At 42.9% G+C, this 15,850-nt stretch overlaps 1 protein-coding gene across 1 annotated transcript in view; it reads left to right on the forward strand.

Moving 5' to 3' along the window:
* LOC143291235 (uncharacterized) overlaps window positions 1-14,822 on the forward strand; it is a 43,368-nt gene extending 28,546 nt beyond the window's left edge. The window contains exon 2 of the mRNA XM_076601017.1: window positions 1-14,822. This exon is cut by the window's left edge and continues 1,379 nt beyond it. Coding sequence (XP_076457132.1) covers window positions 1-2,207 — 2,207 coding nt within the window. The 3' untranslated portion in view covers window positions 2,208-14,822.
* Window positions 14,823-15,850: the final 1,028 nt, after the last annotated feature.

Raw genomic sequence — 15,850 nt, forward strand, 5'->3', positions numbered from 1 at the left:
CCAAAGGACGGATCGCCAACAGGGATTCCAAGTTTTGGGATTCGGATTCCAGCAGCCGATCTCCCCCACCCAGGACGTCTAGAAGCCTGGGAACCAGCAAGGACTCGCTGCATTTCGACAGTTTTCCTTCAGAGAACTGTGCAAACCCCAACAGAAACCTGCGGTTACCTGGAACACCCATAGAAGCGGGCCCAGGCTATCTTCACGTGGGGGACTTATTCTGTGTGCCTGATTCTGTGGATTTTGGTCCCATAGCTGGTTCGTCATCACACAAGTCCCCTTTGTTGTCGCCAAGCGACGACATTTGTATCATCACCAGCAACATTGAGCAGCTGGCTCAGAACATTAGCTCTGAGTACGAGGAAGGGCTGGACGTGAGCTTCGGGTCTATGCTTCACTCTTCTTCCAAAGAGGGAGAAAAACGAGCTTCGCTGAGAGATCTCCTCAACCTCGATGTAGAAAACGCACTGATATCCAATCATCTGGAGGCCGATCTGTGTACTAGACTAGACTACAGTTCTTTTGCAGGACCACTACAGTGCAGACAACTGAGCCGATCAGAAGAGAGAGCCAGCTGTGATACCCTGCAGAGCAGCACGTCACCAAGTACCCCACAGCCCGACACGTCACTCTCTGAAGACACACCAACAGTCGACGTCGCTGTGCAGACAGACTTTGCTGACGACGAGGAAGAAGAAGACATCTCGGGATCCGACTGGCTAGCCAGCACAGAGAGTGGTTCTGATTGGGTGACCAGCAACGGAAGTGGATCGGACTGGCCAATCAGTGGCGGAAGTGACTGGCAGGTAGGGGAAGGAAGTGGTTGTGCAACGGAAGAAGAAGAGGAGGAGGAGAAAGAAGTAGAAGAGGAGGAGGAGGAATCGACACTGTGGGTGGAAGGCAGCAGGCTGTGGATTGTCCCGGACATCATGCAGAATTCCACGGACACTGGTTATTCCAGTCTCAGTCGCGACGGCCGTATCGTCACTGACGACAACAACAATCACAACAACAACAACAACAACAACAGTAGTAATAATAGTAATGATAATAACCGTGCCACACACCCCGAAGATTCGAGTGATTCCTCCTCTGCCACAACTACCACAGACGAGAAAATGTCCAAAACTTCGGACAGTGACGTGACAAAGTCCGAATCTCTCAGCTGTCCATCTACATCTGACGCCATTGTTCCAGAAGTCATTCCCAAAAGCAGCGCTCGGCAAAAACTCTCCACACGCGCACCACTACCCGAAGATTTCGACACTTGTGGAGACCCGTGCGCGCAGCGCATTTCCTGCAAATTAGAGTTCAGCATCGTGGGTGGGAATTGTAGCTGCCCCAAGAACTCTGCCTCCAAGGAAAAATATCTCCTCCCTTCCAGGATGAGTCACAAATCTGGTAACTGTTGGTGCGATGTTGATGTTTCGGGGGACAAGAACACGCAGGAAGCATGGCAGCCCAAGCTTCACCAATCATCATCCAAAGCCAGACTGGAGCGTCGCCATACCTACGACCACGTTGTTCCTTACCCATATGACGTCAGGAGGTTCAGTGACGTCACCTTGCCTTACGACGAAAGGGAAGGGAGCGTTTCGCCCAGTTTCCCCGACAGTACCCCTTCCGGGTCAGAGGAGGCGGACCAGCAACAGCACGGTCCTCTCACCAAACCAGCTCTCTTCACGAGCACGCCTCGTCACCATATGAGCGAACCGGAAGACGACGACGACGACGACTTCCGCCCTCGCTTCTCCTCCCTTACCAGCATGACGTCAGAACGCCACGACGTCACGGACCATGACGCGGGGGCACAGTCCAGCCCAGAAGAACGCTCCCAGCCCTGTCGCTCATCACCAGGAATGGCGGTCCTTCTCCGGAGTAGAGGGGCAGCGATCCCTCTGAGGTCCTGCGAAGATATGCTGCCCGGCACGGGGCGGGCTCTGCAGGAGGTGAGGGACAGCCTGGAGGACAAGGTGCACGTGCTGCGCCAAGGCAAGCGTCTGGTCAGCAGGAAGATCCGCGAGGCCCGCGAGGAGGAGATGGTTCGCCAGCAGCAAAAGCTGCGGTTCCAGCGTCTGCTGGACATCCACCGGAAGCGGATCCTTCTGGAGACACTGCAGGAGCTGAGGCAGAAGCTGGAGTCCCAGAGCGCCCGTCTGCAGGCCAGCTACTCCGCTGTACTGAACCTTCAGAAACGCTACGTCTGATGGCGTTGTTTTTTTTTTTTGGGGGGGGGGGGGGGGACTCAGGGTTGACGAAGAGAGGGTCTGGAGTGCGTGTTCTTCACTTTCTGAACGATCTGCGCGTCTGGACAGGAAGGGAGGGGATTCTCAGAAGAGGTTTGTCTGAAATTCATTGTTAACAATCGGGGGGGGTGTCATGGTTCCAACATTTGTAGGGCGTGAGGCTGTTGGACACAGTTGATCTGACAACCTTGCTTTGTTGATGTTCATTCTATCGTTTGCTTTTGGAGACATCTTCAAAGACAACCCTTCATGGTCAAAACGTAACTGTGGTGTTACCAGGTTTCAAACTCGTCAGTGTAGCATTATAGGTCTTTTGGAAGCGGTATTGTCTCAAAATGATGGTGAAGGGCATAGTTTAATCGCATTTTAACGAAACGTTGTGGATATATCCCCCGTTAATGTATCACCAAGTTTTCCAGCAGGTCGTTCTTGAAATGTCAAATGCCGAGAAAGTCGAAACATGAACGTTAATTTTGGTAAGACATTTCTCTTTTCAACCGATGGACGCCATTTCAGTTTTCTTAGCGGTCATCCATAAACTTATAAATTTCACATTTGTGATACTTGATAGTGTTCAAAATGTATCATAAATAAACGACAGTACACCACTATGACAGAAACCAAATCCCAACGTAATTTAAGATTGTGAAGAAAGGGACAGCTTATTTAAGGAACGTTCGCTGTACAACTTTGCTGCAGTTATCGATTCTACAGCTGCTGACTAATTTTACTAATTCAGCGTAAAAATAAAATCCTAAAATAGTTTAAATAAACGGATAATAGGCGGCACGATATTTTCAGTCTTCAAAAATATTTTAACGGTTCACATGCACAGATTACTTGAGAGATGAACGCCTAATGCTTGTGCCAGAAGCTATGTTGTCAAACATCTTTGGCCCGCTTCTTAAAGCGATGTGTGTGATATATTAAATAGTCGTTGGTTTCGTTTGTACGCTTCTCGTGAAACTTTCGAACTGCTTTGTGGCCATATTTTGGGATGTTAAAAAAAAACAAAAAACATCAAAGTCACCCATTTCGGTGTGTGTTGACTGGGGAGTGCTGAATGCTCAATTCTTCATGTTGTGAGTGGCGTGACGTCATATGAGGAGTGAAGCGTCATCAAAAAAAAAAAGAGAACATTTGTGACATCAAAGCTGGTACATGGACGTCATTTACAATTTGTGCTTTGACTTCGCATGGATCCTGACAGTCTGGTGTGTGCTCACACACACACACACACACCACACACACACACACACACACACACACGTGTGTGTGTGTGTGTGCGTGTTCTTGCGTGCACTCAAGTACATAATTACCATGTTTGAACATAAATGCGCTGTTCGTGCGCGCGCATGCGCACGCACGCACACCTATACGCGCTCGCACACGCACACACACTAACATACCATGAAGTAGTTTCGTAAATGAAGCTCATCAAAAGTTCTCATGGTTTCATGTTGGTAACGAGTTCATAGCTTGTAAAATTAACCTTTTCATAACTTTTAGAACATCTCTAAAGCATCGCATCCGCGTGAATTTGATAAGAAAAAAAAAGTCTTACAATAGATCTCTTTACAGTTTTTACATTTTTCCAACTTCATGTTTCTCGTGAATTTGATTAAAAGAGATACTGTATAATAATCTGTCGATGTAAATAGAAATAATAATAGTAATAAGTTCTAGAGTAACAGGGTGTGTCAGTCATACAATGTATCAATTTATGTTATTTATTTATTTATTTATTTATTCATTTAACAGACACCAAAGCTTGGATCTGTTGACGTAAAAATTTAGAAACCCAAGTTACGACACACTCCAGATCTGGACAGGCCCAAATGGCTCGCCTGAATTCAAACCCATCACAACTGATTGATTGACTCATTTTATCGTGCTGAGTACAGTGTGACTGAAGACTGTCATTGGATAGAGTCCGTGGTTGTGTGAAGGAGAAGAATTATTGATGAGGAAACCTCCCCAGCAACCCACAGCCTCCGCCCCCCCCCCCTCCCTCCACGCCCCCCTCCCCTCCCCCAACTGTGCTTTGATTGTATTCTGTATATTATGGGCTCGCTACACGGATATACATTGTCTTTTTTGAAGTTGTTTGGTCAGACTGTACAGTACAAAAGATTCATGATTGGAATTCGAAGCTCATGGCTTAATTTTTTTGTTTGTTTTCGTGTCCACGATGACGTCACTTCCGTGACTGACGTTAGCAAGCAGTGTCAATGACGACAGGACCTAGCCGACCGGCGACAAGTGGGTAAGGCCATTGATATGATTGGTTCATGCTAGGGTCATGTGACGAAATGGCATTGTGGGGTGGCGTGGGGTGTGGGGTGGCCATCAGTATGGCAAAAAGGTTGTTGTTGTTGTTTTCCAAACTGGTTTGTTGTGGTCTTGTGGCAAACAAACAACAACAAAAAAATCATCTGTTGGTTGGTTTGCCTGGAGCGAGCTTTCATTGTTATTTAGTATGTTTTGTTGTTGTTGTTTTCTTTGATGATGAGCAAGTGAGTGTGAGAGAGAGAGGGGGGGGAGGGGGGTAGAGAGAAGAGGGGGAGGAGAGAGATCTCAACAAACGTGATCGCTAATTTCTTTCTTTGTTTCTTCTTTCTTTATCTATCTGTTTATTTATCTGTTTATTTCTTCTCTTTTATTTATTTTTATTTATTTGGAAACTGCAACTGGTGGTGCTGTTGGTTTTAGCTCTAATGTTTAGTAAATGTGCTGTCTTTACTGTTATCGTCATCATCATCATCATCATCACACACGCACGCACACACGCACGCACACAAACACACACACCCTCCCTACCCGTACCTCCACACACACACACACACACACACACACACACACACACACACACACACACACACACACACACACACACACACACACACACACACACCAACTACCGTCCTACACACACCGATAAAACAGAGAGTGCATCTGACGAAGAAATATTCCACCAGAACATAATAGGATGGGAAGACACTTCAGCTGGAAGCTAGTCTGATATTGTTGTTTTTGTTGGTTTTGTTGTTCCTGTTGTTGGTGGTGGTGGTGGTGGTGTGTGTGTGAGAGAGACACACACACACACAGAGAGAGAGAGAATACATCATGTATCTCTGTCGCTGAATAATGCTGCGGGGGTTGGGGGGGGGGGGGGGGGGGGCACCATCACAGAGCAGAGGCATGGAGTGCCAGTCATCCTGCAGCAGAACCCTTCCTTCCCCTCTCACACAGAGAACGCTCTATGGAAACCGTGCTCATCAATAAACAAGGCTCTCTTGTTTTCTTTGTGTTATCTGAGCTGACCGGAAAAAACAGCTCTGTGTGTGTGTGTGTGTGTGTGTGTGCCTGCGTCTGTGTCTGTGTGTGTGTGTGTGTGTGTACGCGCGCGCGTGTGCGCATCATGAGCGAGTCTGTACCTGCCTCCATGCGCGTACACGTTTTGCTTCCACGTGCGTGCACGTTTTCTTGCCGACAGAAAACAGGCCATGTTTCTCCACAGACAACACGTTCACCTCAAGGGCCCTAGGGTCATCATTGCTTCTTCTCTTCGCCTGAAGTGCCCACGTGACCGTAATTACTTCATCCCTTCACCTTATGGCCTCCATTGGCCGTTATTACTTCCCCACTTCACCTTATGGGCTCATATGGCCATTATTACTTCCTCACTTCACCTTATGGGCTCATATGGCTATCATTACTTCCTCTCTTTACGTTATGGGCTCCAATGGCCATTAATACTTCTTCTCTTTACATTATGTGCCCACATGGCCATTATTACTTCCTCTCTATACGTTATGGGCTCCAATGGCCATTATTACTTCCTCACTTCACCTTATGGGCTCACATGGCCATCATTACTTCCTCTTTTCACCTTATGGGTCCCCAATGGCCGTTATCACTTCTTCTCTTCACCGTATGAGCCCGATATGGCTATTATTACTTCATCTCTGCACCTTATGGGCTCCAATGGCCATTAATACTTCTTCTCTTTACGTTATGTGCCCACATGGCCATTATTACTTCCTCACTTCACCTTATGGGCTCCAATGGCCATTATTACTTCCCCACTTCACCTTATGGGCTCAGATGGCCATAATTACTTCCTCGTTTTAGGTTATGGGCTCCAATGGCCATTATTACTTCTTCTCTTTGCCTTATGTGCCCACATGGCCATTATTACTTCCTCTCTGCACCTTATGACCTCCAATGGCCATTATTACTTCCCTACTTCACCTTATGGGCTCACATGGCCATCAGTACTTCCTCTCTTTACGTTATGGGCTCCAATGGCCATTAATACTTCTCTTTACCTTATGTGCCCGCATGGCCATTATTACTTCCTCTCTTCACCTACGGGCTCCAATGGCCATTATTACGTCTTCTCTTTGCCCAATGTGCCCGCATGGCCATTATTACTTCCTCTCTTCACCTTGTGGGCCCCCAATGGCCGTTATCACTTCTTCTCTTCACCGTATGAACCCGATATGGCCATTATTACTTCTTCTCTTCATCTCATGGGCTCTAATGGCCGTCATTACTTCCTCTCTTTACCTTGTGGGCTCCAATGGCCATTATTACTTCCCCACTTCACCTGATGTGCCCACATGGCCATTATTACTTCCTCATTTCACCTTATGGGCTCTAATGGCCATTATTACTTCCCCACTTCACCTTATGGGCTCAGATGGCCATCAGTACTTCCTCTCTTTAAGTTATGGGCTCCAATGGCCATTAATACTTATCTTTACCTTATGTGCCCACATGGCCATTATTACTTCCTCACTTCACCTTATGGGCTCCAGTGGCCATTATTACTTATTCTCTTCATCTTATGAACCCGCATGGCCATTATTACTTATTCTCTTTACCTTATGTGCCCACATGGCCATTATTACTTCCTCTTTTCACCTTATGGCCTCCAATGGCCTTTATCACTTCTCTTCACGGCATGAGTCTGATATGGTCATTATTACTTCTCTTCACCTTATGGGCTGCAGTGGCCATTATTACTTCCACTCTTTCTCTTTTTGGCTCTCCACCAGAAAACAACAAGTCCACCTTATGGGTCCATAATTATTGCCATCATAACAGCTCTCCAGCTTTCGTGTCAGTCTGAGCTGGTTCACCGGCAAAAGCTAGCTGTAAACGAGAAGCTGATGGTCTGTAATTGGCCAATTTACAGCTGTGGGTTCCAGCAGCTAACGCTCTGTGTGTGTGTGTGTGTGTGTGTGTGTGTGTGTGTGTGTGTGTGTGTGTGTGCCAGCTGTGTGTTACGGTGTTCCGATGAACTCAGCAAAGTTCGGCGGGGTTTGCTGTGTTATTGTCTTCCCTGTAACATGTTTGTACTGTTGTTGTAGTGTGCTGGCTCTTCTTGGCTGTGTTTTTGGTACAGGTAGAAACGTTGCATAACGTTGTTAAATTTTGGGTAATTGTTGTCTGTGCGTGTGTGTGTATGTGTGTCTGTCTGTCGCTCTTTCTCAATATGCCGTTCGGCTTGCTTTCGGCTTCAAATGCTATCCACTTTCTTCTCTTTTTTTTTTTTTTTTTTGAGAGGGGTGTGGAGGGCTTTGTTGGGTGGGGGGATGGGGTGCTATAGGAGAATTATCCGAGTCTCATGAGCAGTAGCATTCACATCGCGCACGTAAAAGAGCCTACGGCGATAGAGACTTATCCCTGGCAAATCATAGTACAAAAAAATAATAAAATAAAATAATAATGATGATAATATAATTATTATTATTATTATAGTTATTATTATTATTATTTTATTATTAATTATTATTATTATTATCATCATCATTATTATAAATGATAATGGAAATAATAAGATCATCTTTAATATTTGATAGGAAAGATCAGCCATGTGGGAAATAAGAAGAAAAAAAAGGTGTCTGACGCTTCACTGTGGAGATGTGGCAGGGGAAAGAGAGTGTTCATGGAAATGATGCAATGCAATACAATGCAATGCACTACGATACACCGTACAGCGCAATACAATACAATGCAATGCAATGCAATACACCATTTAATGCAATACAGTACAATGCAATGCAATACAATACACCATACAGTGCAATGCAATACAATACACCATACAATGCAATGCAATACAATACACCATACAATACGATACAATGCAATACAATGCAGTATAATACAATACACCATTTAATGCAATACAATGCAATTCAATATACCATACAATACAATGCAATATAATACACCATTTAATGCAATACAATGCAATATAATACACAATACAATGCAATACAATACACCATACAATGCAATACAACGCAATACAATACACCATATAATGCAATGCCATACAATGCAATGCAATTCACTATACAATGCAATACAATACCATGCAATGTAATACAACACAATACAATACAATACAATACAATACAATACAATACAATACAATATTTGCCAAGGTTAACTTATTTTCGGACGACTGTGTCTTCCCACATTCATAGAAATTGTATAATTCTTGTTTTTCTGGTGGGTTTTTTTTGTTTGTTCGGCTGGTTGGTTTTTGTTGTTGTTTTACTTTATCCGCTTTTCAAAACATGTTCACAGGCTAATTTTGAGTCCAGATAAAAATGGTTATCGTTCTGTCTGAATTCTGCCCTTTAGCTAAAAAGTGGATCATCGTCAGTACCATCTTCATCATCATCGTTGCCATCGCATGTCTTTCTTCTTTTATTTTCTTCTCTCTTTTTTTTTTTTTTTTTTTTAATATATTGCTATCTTGAGTTACCATTTGATTGTCGAGACTCTCTCTCTCTCTCTCTCTCTCTCTCTCTCTCTCTCTCTCTCTCTCTCTCTCTCTCTCTCTCTCTCTCTCTCTCTCTCTCTCTAGCTCGCTCGCTCGCTCCCTCTCTCTGTAGAATAACATTTTTTTTTTTGGTGATGTTTTACATTGATCAAAGCAGCTGCAGCTTCGGAACCAAATTGAATTGTGATGCTGAGGATTTTTAAGCGATGCGTTTGTTGGCCTGGACTATTAGTTGTTGTTGTCTTCTTCTTCTTCTTCTTCTTCTTCTTCTTCTTCTTTCTTCTTCTTCTTCTTCTTCTTCTTGTGATCGTTGCCGATAGCTTCCAACGGTTTACGCCGTGGATGTGGTTGAATTTTACACTTTGAACTTGTGAGGTATTGCTTTTTTTTTTTTTCTTTCATCTTTGTACACGTGACGTAGAATTATCTTCATTATTATTATTATTATTATTATTATTGATGCTTTTTTTATATTTGTTTTGTTGTTGTTGTTTTGTTGTCTTTCATTTGTCTTGTTGTTGTTTTTTCTTGTCTTTTTATCATATTGACAGGCCATTGAGTATGCTGTTGTTAATTCTCTTCGTCTTTTTTTTCCCCCGTGGTTGCAGTGGAGGAACAGTGTTTTATGAGGATCTGAGTGTTTTGTTATATTGTTTTATTCTCTCTCTCTCTCTCTCTCTCTCTCTCTCTCTCTCTCTCTCTCTCTCTCTCTCTCTCTCTCTCAAAAAGAGGTCACAATGTTGACGGTTGAAACATTTTGAGTGTGCATATTAACTGAGATTTTGATGTATGGCTTGCGGGGTTTTTTTGGGTTTGGTTGTTGTTGTTGTTGTTGTTTTTGTACGTATACGTGGACATTGTGTACATGATAACATAATTACGATTCATAATTTGTCACTCTCTCTCTCTATTGCCTCTATGTCTTTTGTAAAAAGAAGGCGGAGGAGAGTTGTGATGGTCAATGGAAAGGAACAGAAATAATTATTATTAATCTTATCAATCTTATTTTCTTTCATAATCTCAGTCTTCATGATCTAGACTGAGAAGACTGTTGCAGGTATCGGCCCGGTCGGTGTTGGATTTCTTTGATCCAGTGCAGTTGACCACCAGTGATGGAGGTTCGAGTTCTCGGGAAAGGTATTTCTGTCAGTCTGTTTTTTTCCCTCACTCCACCCAGCTGTGAATGGGTGGGTGTACCTGACTTATGACGGTCAGGGTTAAAACGGCAAAAAGGAGAGGAATGGGCCCCGCCTTCCTATGCCGATACCCTGAAAACAGTGGGTGTGAATTCACTGCCCCCCCCCCCCCCCCCCCCCCCCCCCACCCCGGGATGGCCGCAAGAGACCTATAACCTTGATCTCAATCGAGGTGTTAGCCAGAGAAAGAACGGCGTCCAACAATCGAGTGTTTAAATCTTTGTATGCGTAAACAGAGTGGATCCGAAGCCGATCGTACAGAGCGAGATGGAGTGTAGAGAGGTGAAGGCAGCCACAGAGATAGGAAGGGGCAGATTTGTGAATACATTTATAACATAGAGTGCTGATCTTGTACTTTATTCTGTGATCAGAATCCGCGGTCCTGGTTCGGCATGGCGGTGGCTGTGTCTGCTTGGGGAAGGGACTTTACTCAGATTTTCCCCCAAACTCCAGCCAGGTGTGAATGGGGGTACTTAACTTCGGGTGGGGGGGAGGGTTAAAATGCGGTGCAAGAAGAGAATTGGACCCCGCCCTCCAATGTTGACCACAGTAGATAATTATGAAGTCCCTAACCCCAGTGGCAGTAAAAGGCAACGTGGATATTTTAACCTTAGCTTTTTTCACTGTATCTCTAGTGGGTTATCTCCCATAAAGTAAATTCTTGGAGAGGTAACATTTATCTTGTATTATATATATATTATATATATATATATATATATATATAATAGATAAATAAACAAATCCATAAATAGATAAACAAATGCATAATGAATAAATTGATAAATATATATATATATATATATATATATATATATATATATATATATATATATATAAATGAATTGAAAGTTTTGGGGTTTGATTTTTTTTGATAACTTTTGACACTGTCAGCAATGTTGGAAAAGGTCTGGCTTAAGTCCATAGTTTATATCCGTCTTGGCAAGCGTGTACATGTCTAGACGGAGTGATGGAACGTTTTTGTCTGGCATTTTTTTGGACATGTGAGAGGTGATGTGTGGGTGTTTTTGTCGCTGTGAAACTGCCGTAAATGTTTTACCTGTGCTGGTACATTCTGACCTGCTGTATTACTTCACTGTACGGTTGTTTTTGTTACTGTTGTTGTTGTTGTTTCAGATGTAGATATCTTTCTTGAATGCTGCACAAGTTGAATTCATACATAACTTCTTTTGAAACGTATTCTTTTCGAATGCATACGGCTGTATAGTGAGATTCTAAACTTATTCCCACCCATATATATACAACTTTGTTGTTGTGATATTCTCGATTTCGCCGAATAAGACGTTCAATCTTACACAAGTCCATTATAAAATTCTTGAGCTGTATACAGCGTTGTAATAATGGTCTGACTGGGTGTATACTTTGGGTGTATTGCACTGATGTTGGTATACAATTCTGTGTTACAGCTCTTTAAACAATTCTGTGTACAATTTTTTTTGTTTTCAGTTCTGTATAAAATTCTTTGTCATAGGCGTTGTCTACAACTTTGCTTTGAGATTTGTTAAACTGCATTCAGCTTCTTCAGACTTAATGACGGATGTATACAATTCATCAGACTGTACAGTTGTACGCAATTACTTCATAAGCTGTTCCTGTTGCATAAAAAATCAGCTGTAAGCTTGCAGAGCTGTATACAATGAAGTTGTATGGTTGTACGTCTGTATACAACTCAGCTCTGAGACCGCAAGGCTTTATACAATGAAGCTGTGTGATTGTGAAGCTGTATGATATGGAGTTTTGCTGTTGTTGTTTGGCTGTGTTTGTGTTTACACAGGTTGTATGGGGTGGGTGTATCTGTGACGGTACTTGCAGTTTCGATTTCGCTTCTCATTTGAAAGTACCTTAGCTGTATACCTGTTTTGTTTGTTTGCTTGTTTGTTTTATTGATTTGTCTACTGATTGGTCATTTCTTTTTTTTTTTTCTTTTTTTATTTTTTCGTTACATCCATTCACTGGGCCATTTTGATTCATTTATTTGTTTCTTCTTCTACTTACTTGAATACATTTGTTTGTTGCTGGGTTTGTTTGTTGTTGTTTTTTTTTGGGGGGGTGTTTGTTTTTTGTTTTGTTTTTTTGTGTTGTTGTTTTTTGTTGCTGTTGTTGTTTTTTCTTTTCTTTATTTAATTCATTTTCTCTGTCAGCTTATTTGAATTATTTATCAAGCTGCTTACTCACTTACTTCGCCCATTAGTTATGTATTCAGTTTTGTAGAGAATTGTTTATCGTTTTTTTTTTCCAGTTTGTTTGGTTGATGTTGTTTTCTGTTGTTGTTGTTGTTGTTGTTGCTTTCCGCTCTCAGCATGCAATGTCTGCCCTGGTGGGAAGGTTCGTAGCAGATTCATTGTTGCGCTGACAGATCTATCTGTTTCCTTTGGAAAAAAAAAAAAAAAAAAAAGAATGTCTTCTCTGCTGATCTCACACTTCTTGAGTTAGTGTAGAGCTGTGTGCGGTATGGTATGTGCGGTGTGTGTGTGTGTGTGTGTGTGTGTGTGTGTGTATGTATGTATTTTTAATGTCTGTCTGTATGTATGTATGATTGTGTTTCATTAGTTGCGCAGTAGACGGTTAGTTAATAGTTATATTTAGGTATATGTATTATGTATTGTCGTTTGTGTGTGTGTGTGTGTGTTTTAATGGGTATTTACTTATTCCTTTATTGCCCGTCATTTGGGAGGACTTTCTGCCGATATGGACTCCCCAGCACCATCTCTCTCAACAACCCCCCCCCCCCCCCCCCCCCTGTTCTCTCTGGCCTTTTATTCTTAAAAAAAAAAAATCAAATCAAACAAATAAACATTTTGGATGGATTAATCTGTAAACCAATGTGCGTTTGACCGATGGAAATAAGTGAAGGACTCTTCGAGCCGTGAAAAAAAAGGAGAAAAAAAAGAAATGTTCCTGAAGGAAAGAAGAACGGTTGTTGAGAGAAGGGCGAGGGACTCGGAGTGGTGGGGGTGGGTGGGGGGGGATGGAGGGAGTGGGAGGATATATGAGTGGTCTAACCTTTTCCCACCCCACCCACCCACCTACCTACCTTCATCTCAACCCCTCCCCTCCCCTCCCCTCCCCTCCCCAGCCACCCCACCTCCCACCCACGTCCGGCATATTCACTGGGAACATTTGACATTCAGAAGTATTGATGTCTTGGTGTAACCCTGTTGTTCGTTTGATGAAAATAATGAAAAAGGAGATGTTTTCTTCCAAATTTGGCCCACTTTCTCTTGCGAATGTGTTTGTTTTTAACTCTTTTTTTTCTTCTTCTTGAACTGTTGTGAATATTACTTATCATTGTATGAGATCTAGACCGTTTGGGTTTGTTTTTGTTTTGTTTGTTTTTTTTAATTGCCAGGGTGTTCATATTCTAGGCTCTTTAATTGTGATTGCATTCGTTAAAACTGGGTTTGAAGACTTTTTTTTCTTCTTCTTCTTCTTCCTTGTCTTCGCCAAGATATTCATATTCTGGTTTACTTTCATTGTGAATGCAGTTTCTTTTGTTAAATTAATGAAACTGGTTTTTGAACAGACATGTTGGGTTTGTTTGTAAGTTTGTTTGTTTTCTGTGGGTTGTTTTGGGTTTTTTATTGTTATGAATGCAATTTTGTTCAGTTGATTTAATGAATGAAACTAGGCTGGTTTTGAAGACTTGTTGGTTTTGTGTGTGGGTGGAATGGGGGTGGGGGGGGAGTGGGGGAGGGTTGTTGTTTCGGAGTTGTTTTTTTGTTGGGGTGTTTTTTTTTCTAATCATTTACTGTTGTGAATATTTCTTGATGGTTGATACGGATCCTGTAGACAAGAGAAGAGCAAGCAGTGTATGTTGGTGTCAGCAGAATCGTGATGATTGATGGTGTTGTTGTTGATGATGGACATGTGTGTTATTTATTTAGTGCTGCTACCTACCTAAACTCCGTCGCTAAAGGCTGCGTTGGTTTTTGGCCTGTTGATGTATATTTTCCTCCTTAATTTATTTCTCTGTATAGATAGATATTTCTTCTTTTTTTCTTTTTTTTTTTTTTTCGTTCGTACGTACACACGTACGTACGTACATGCTGACGTCAGTGATAGCAAAGCTTTGTGATGGTTGTTACGTCATTAATGGTATGATAATTATGATTTTGACGGTCACTGTCGTGTGATTTTTTTGTTGGTTTTTTTTTTTTTCCTGCTTATTTTCAATTCAATTTTGCCCTCTTTTGACTACATTGGTCTCCCGTACCCATCCTGCCTACCATCTCTCTCTCTCTCTCTGTCTCTATGTCTCTGTCTCTCTCTCTCTCTCTGTCTCTATGTCTCTGTCTCTGTCTCTCTCTCTCTCTCTCTCTATCGATCTCTCTCTCTCTCTGTGTCTATCTATCTATCTATCTATCTCTGTCTCCTCCTTACCCTTTCTGTCTGTCCATGTCTCTGTCTCTGTCTCTCTCTGTCTCTCTCTCTCTCCCCACCCCTCCCTCCTCCTTACTCCCGCCCGTTACCATTCTTCAGGGGTGTCGGATTTAGTGCCGTCATTTTCCTCTGTCTTGTCATTGTTTCACTTACTTCACATTAAAGATTTTCACATCACGGGGTTAGTTGGGGTGGGTTTTGTCTGTGTTTCTGAGTGATTTTTCTCTACTTTCAACACTCTGCGCGTGTATGTGTGTGTACGTGTGTGTGTGTGTGTGTATATATACTTTGGGAGGGTGTGTGTGTGTGTGTGTGCGGTGGGAGGGAGAGGCGGGAGTGGGTTGCTTGTATGCATGCATGCGTGTGTGTGTGTGTGTGTGTGTGTGTGGTGTGTGTGTGTGTGTGTGTCCGTGAGTGCGTCTGTATATCTGTGTGAAAGAAAAACGCACACTCACACACACACACACACACACACACACACACACACACTCACTCACACACATACACAAACACACACACACACACACTCACACACACACACACACACACACACACACACACACACACACACACACACACACACACACACACACACACACACACACACACACACACACACACACAGGGTCCCACCCTTCCCCTCCAAAAAGACAGCCTATTTCAGGGGAAAAGATCATCATTATACTTATATTCAGCAAACATCTCACCCACTTCTCTACACCCTTGATGTGCTCTCTACATTTTGTGAGAGAGAGTGGTGTGATTGCCTAGAGGTAACGCGTCCGCCAAGGAAACGAGAGAATCTGAGCGAGCTGGTTCGAATCACGGCTCAGCCGCCGATAATTTTATTATTTTCTCCCCCTCCACTAGACCTTGAGTGGTGGTCTGGACGCTAGTCATTCGGATGAGACGATAAACCCACGGCAACAAAAGGGTTGTTCTTGACAAAATTCTGTAGAAAAATCCACTTCGATAGGAAAAAGAAATAAAAACTGCACGCAGGAAAAATTCAAAAAATGGGTGGCGCTGTAGTGTAGCGACACGCACTCCCTTGGGAGAGCAGCCCGAATTTCACACAGAGAAATCTGTTGTGATAAAAAGAAAAACAAAATACAGAATTTACTCTTGCCAAACGGGCCTTAGATCTGTGAGGGAAAGAAGCTGTTCTCTATCTGTGTGTGTGTGTGTGTGTGTGTGTGTGTGTG

This window comes from Babylonia areolata, chromosome 16, assembly GCF_041734735.1.
Source record: "Babylonia areolata isolate BAREFJ2019XMU chromosome 16, ASM4173473v1, whole genome shotgun sequence".
Classification (NCBI taxonomy): Eukaryota; Metazoa; Mollusca; class Gastropoda; order Neogastropoda; family Buccinidae; genus Babylonia; species Babylonia areolata.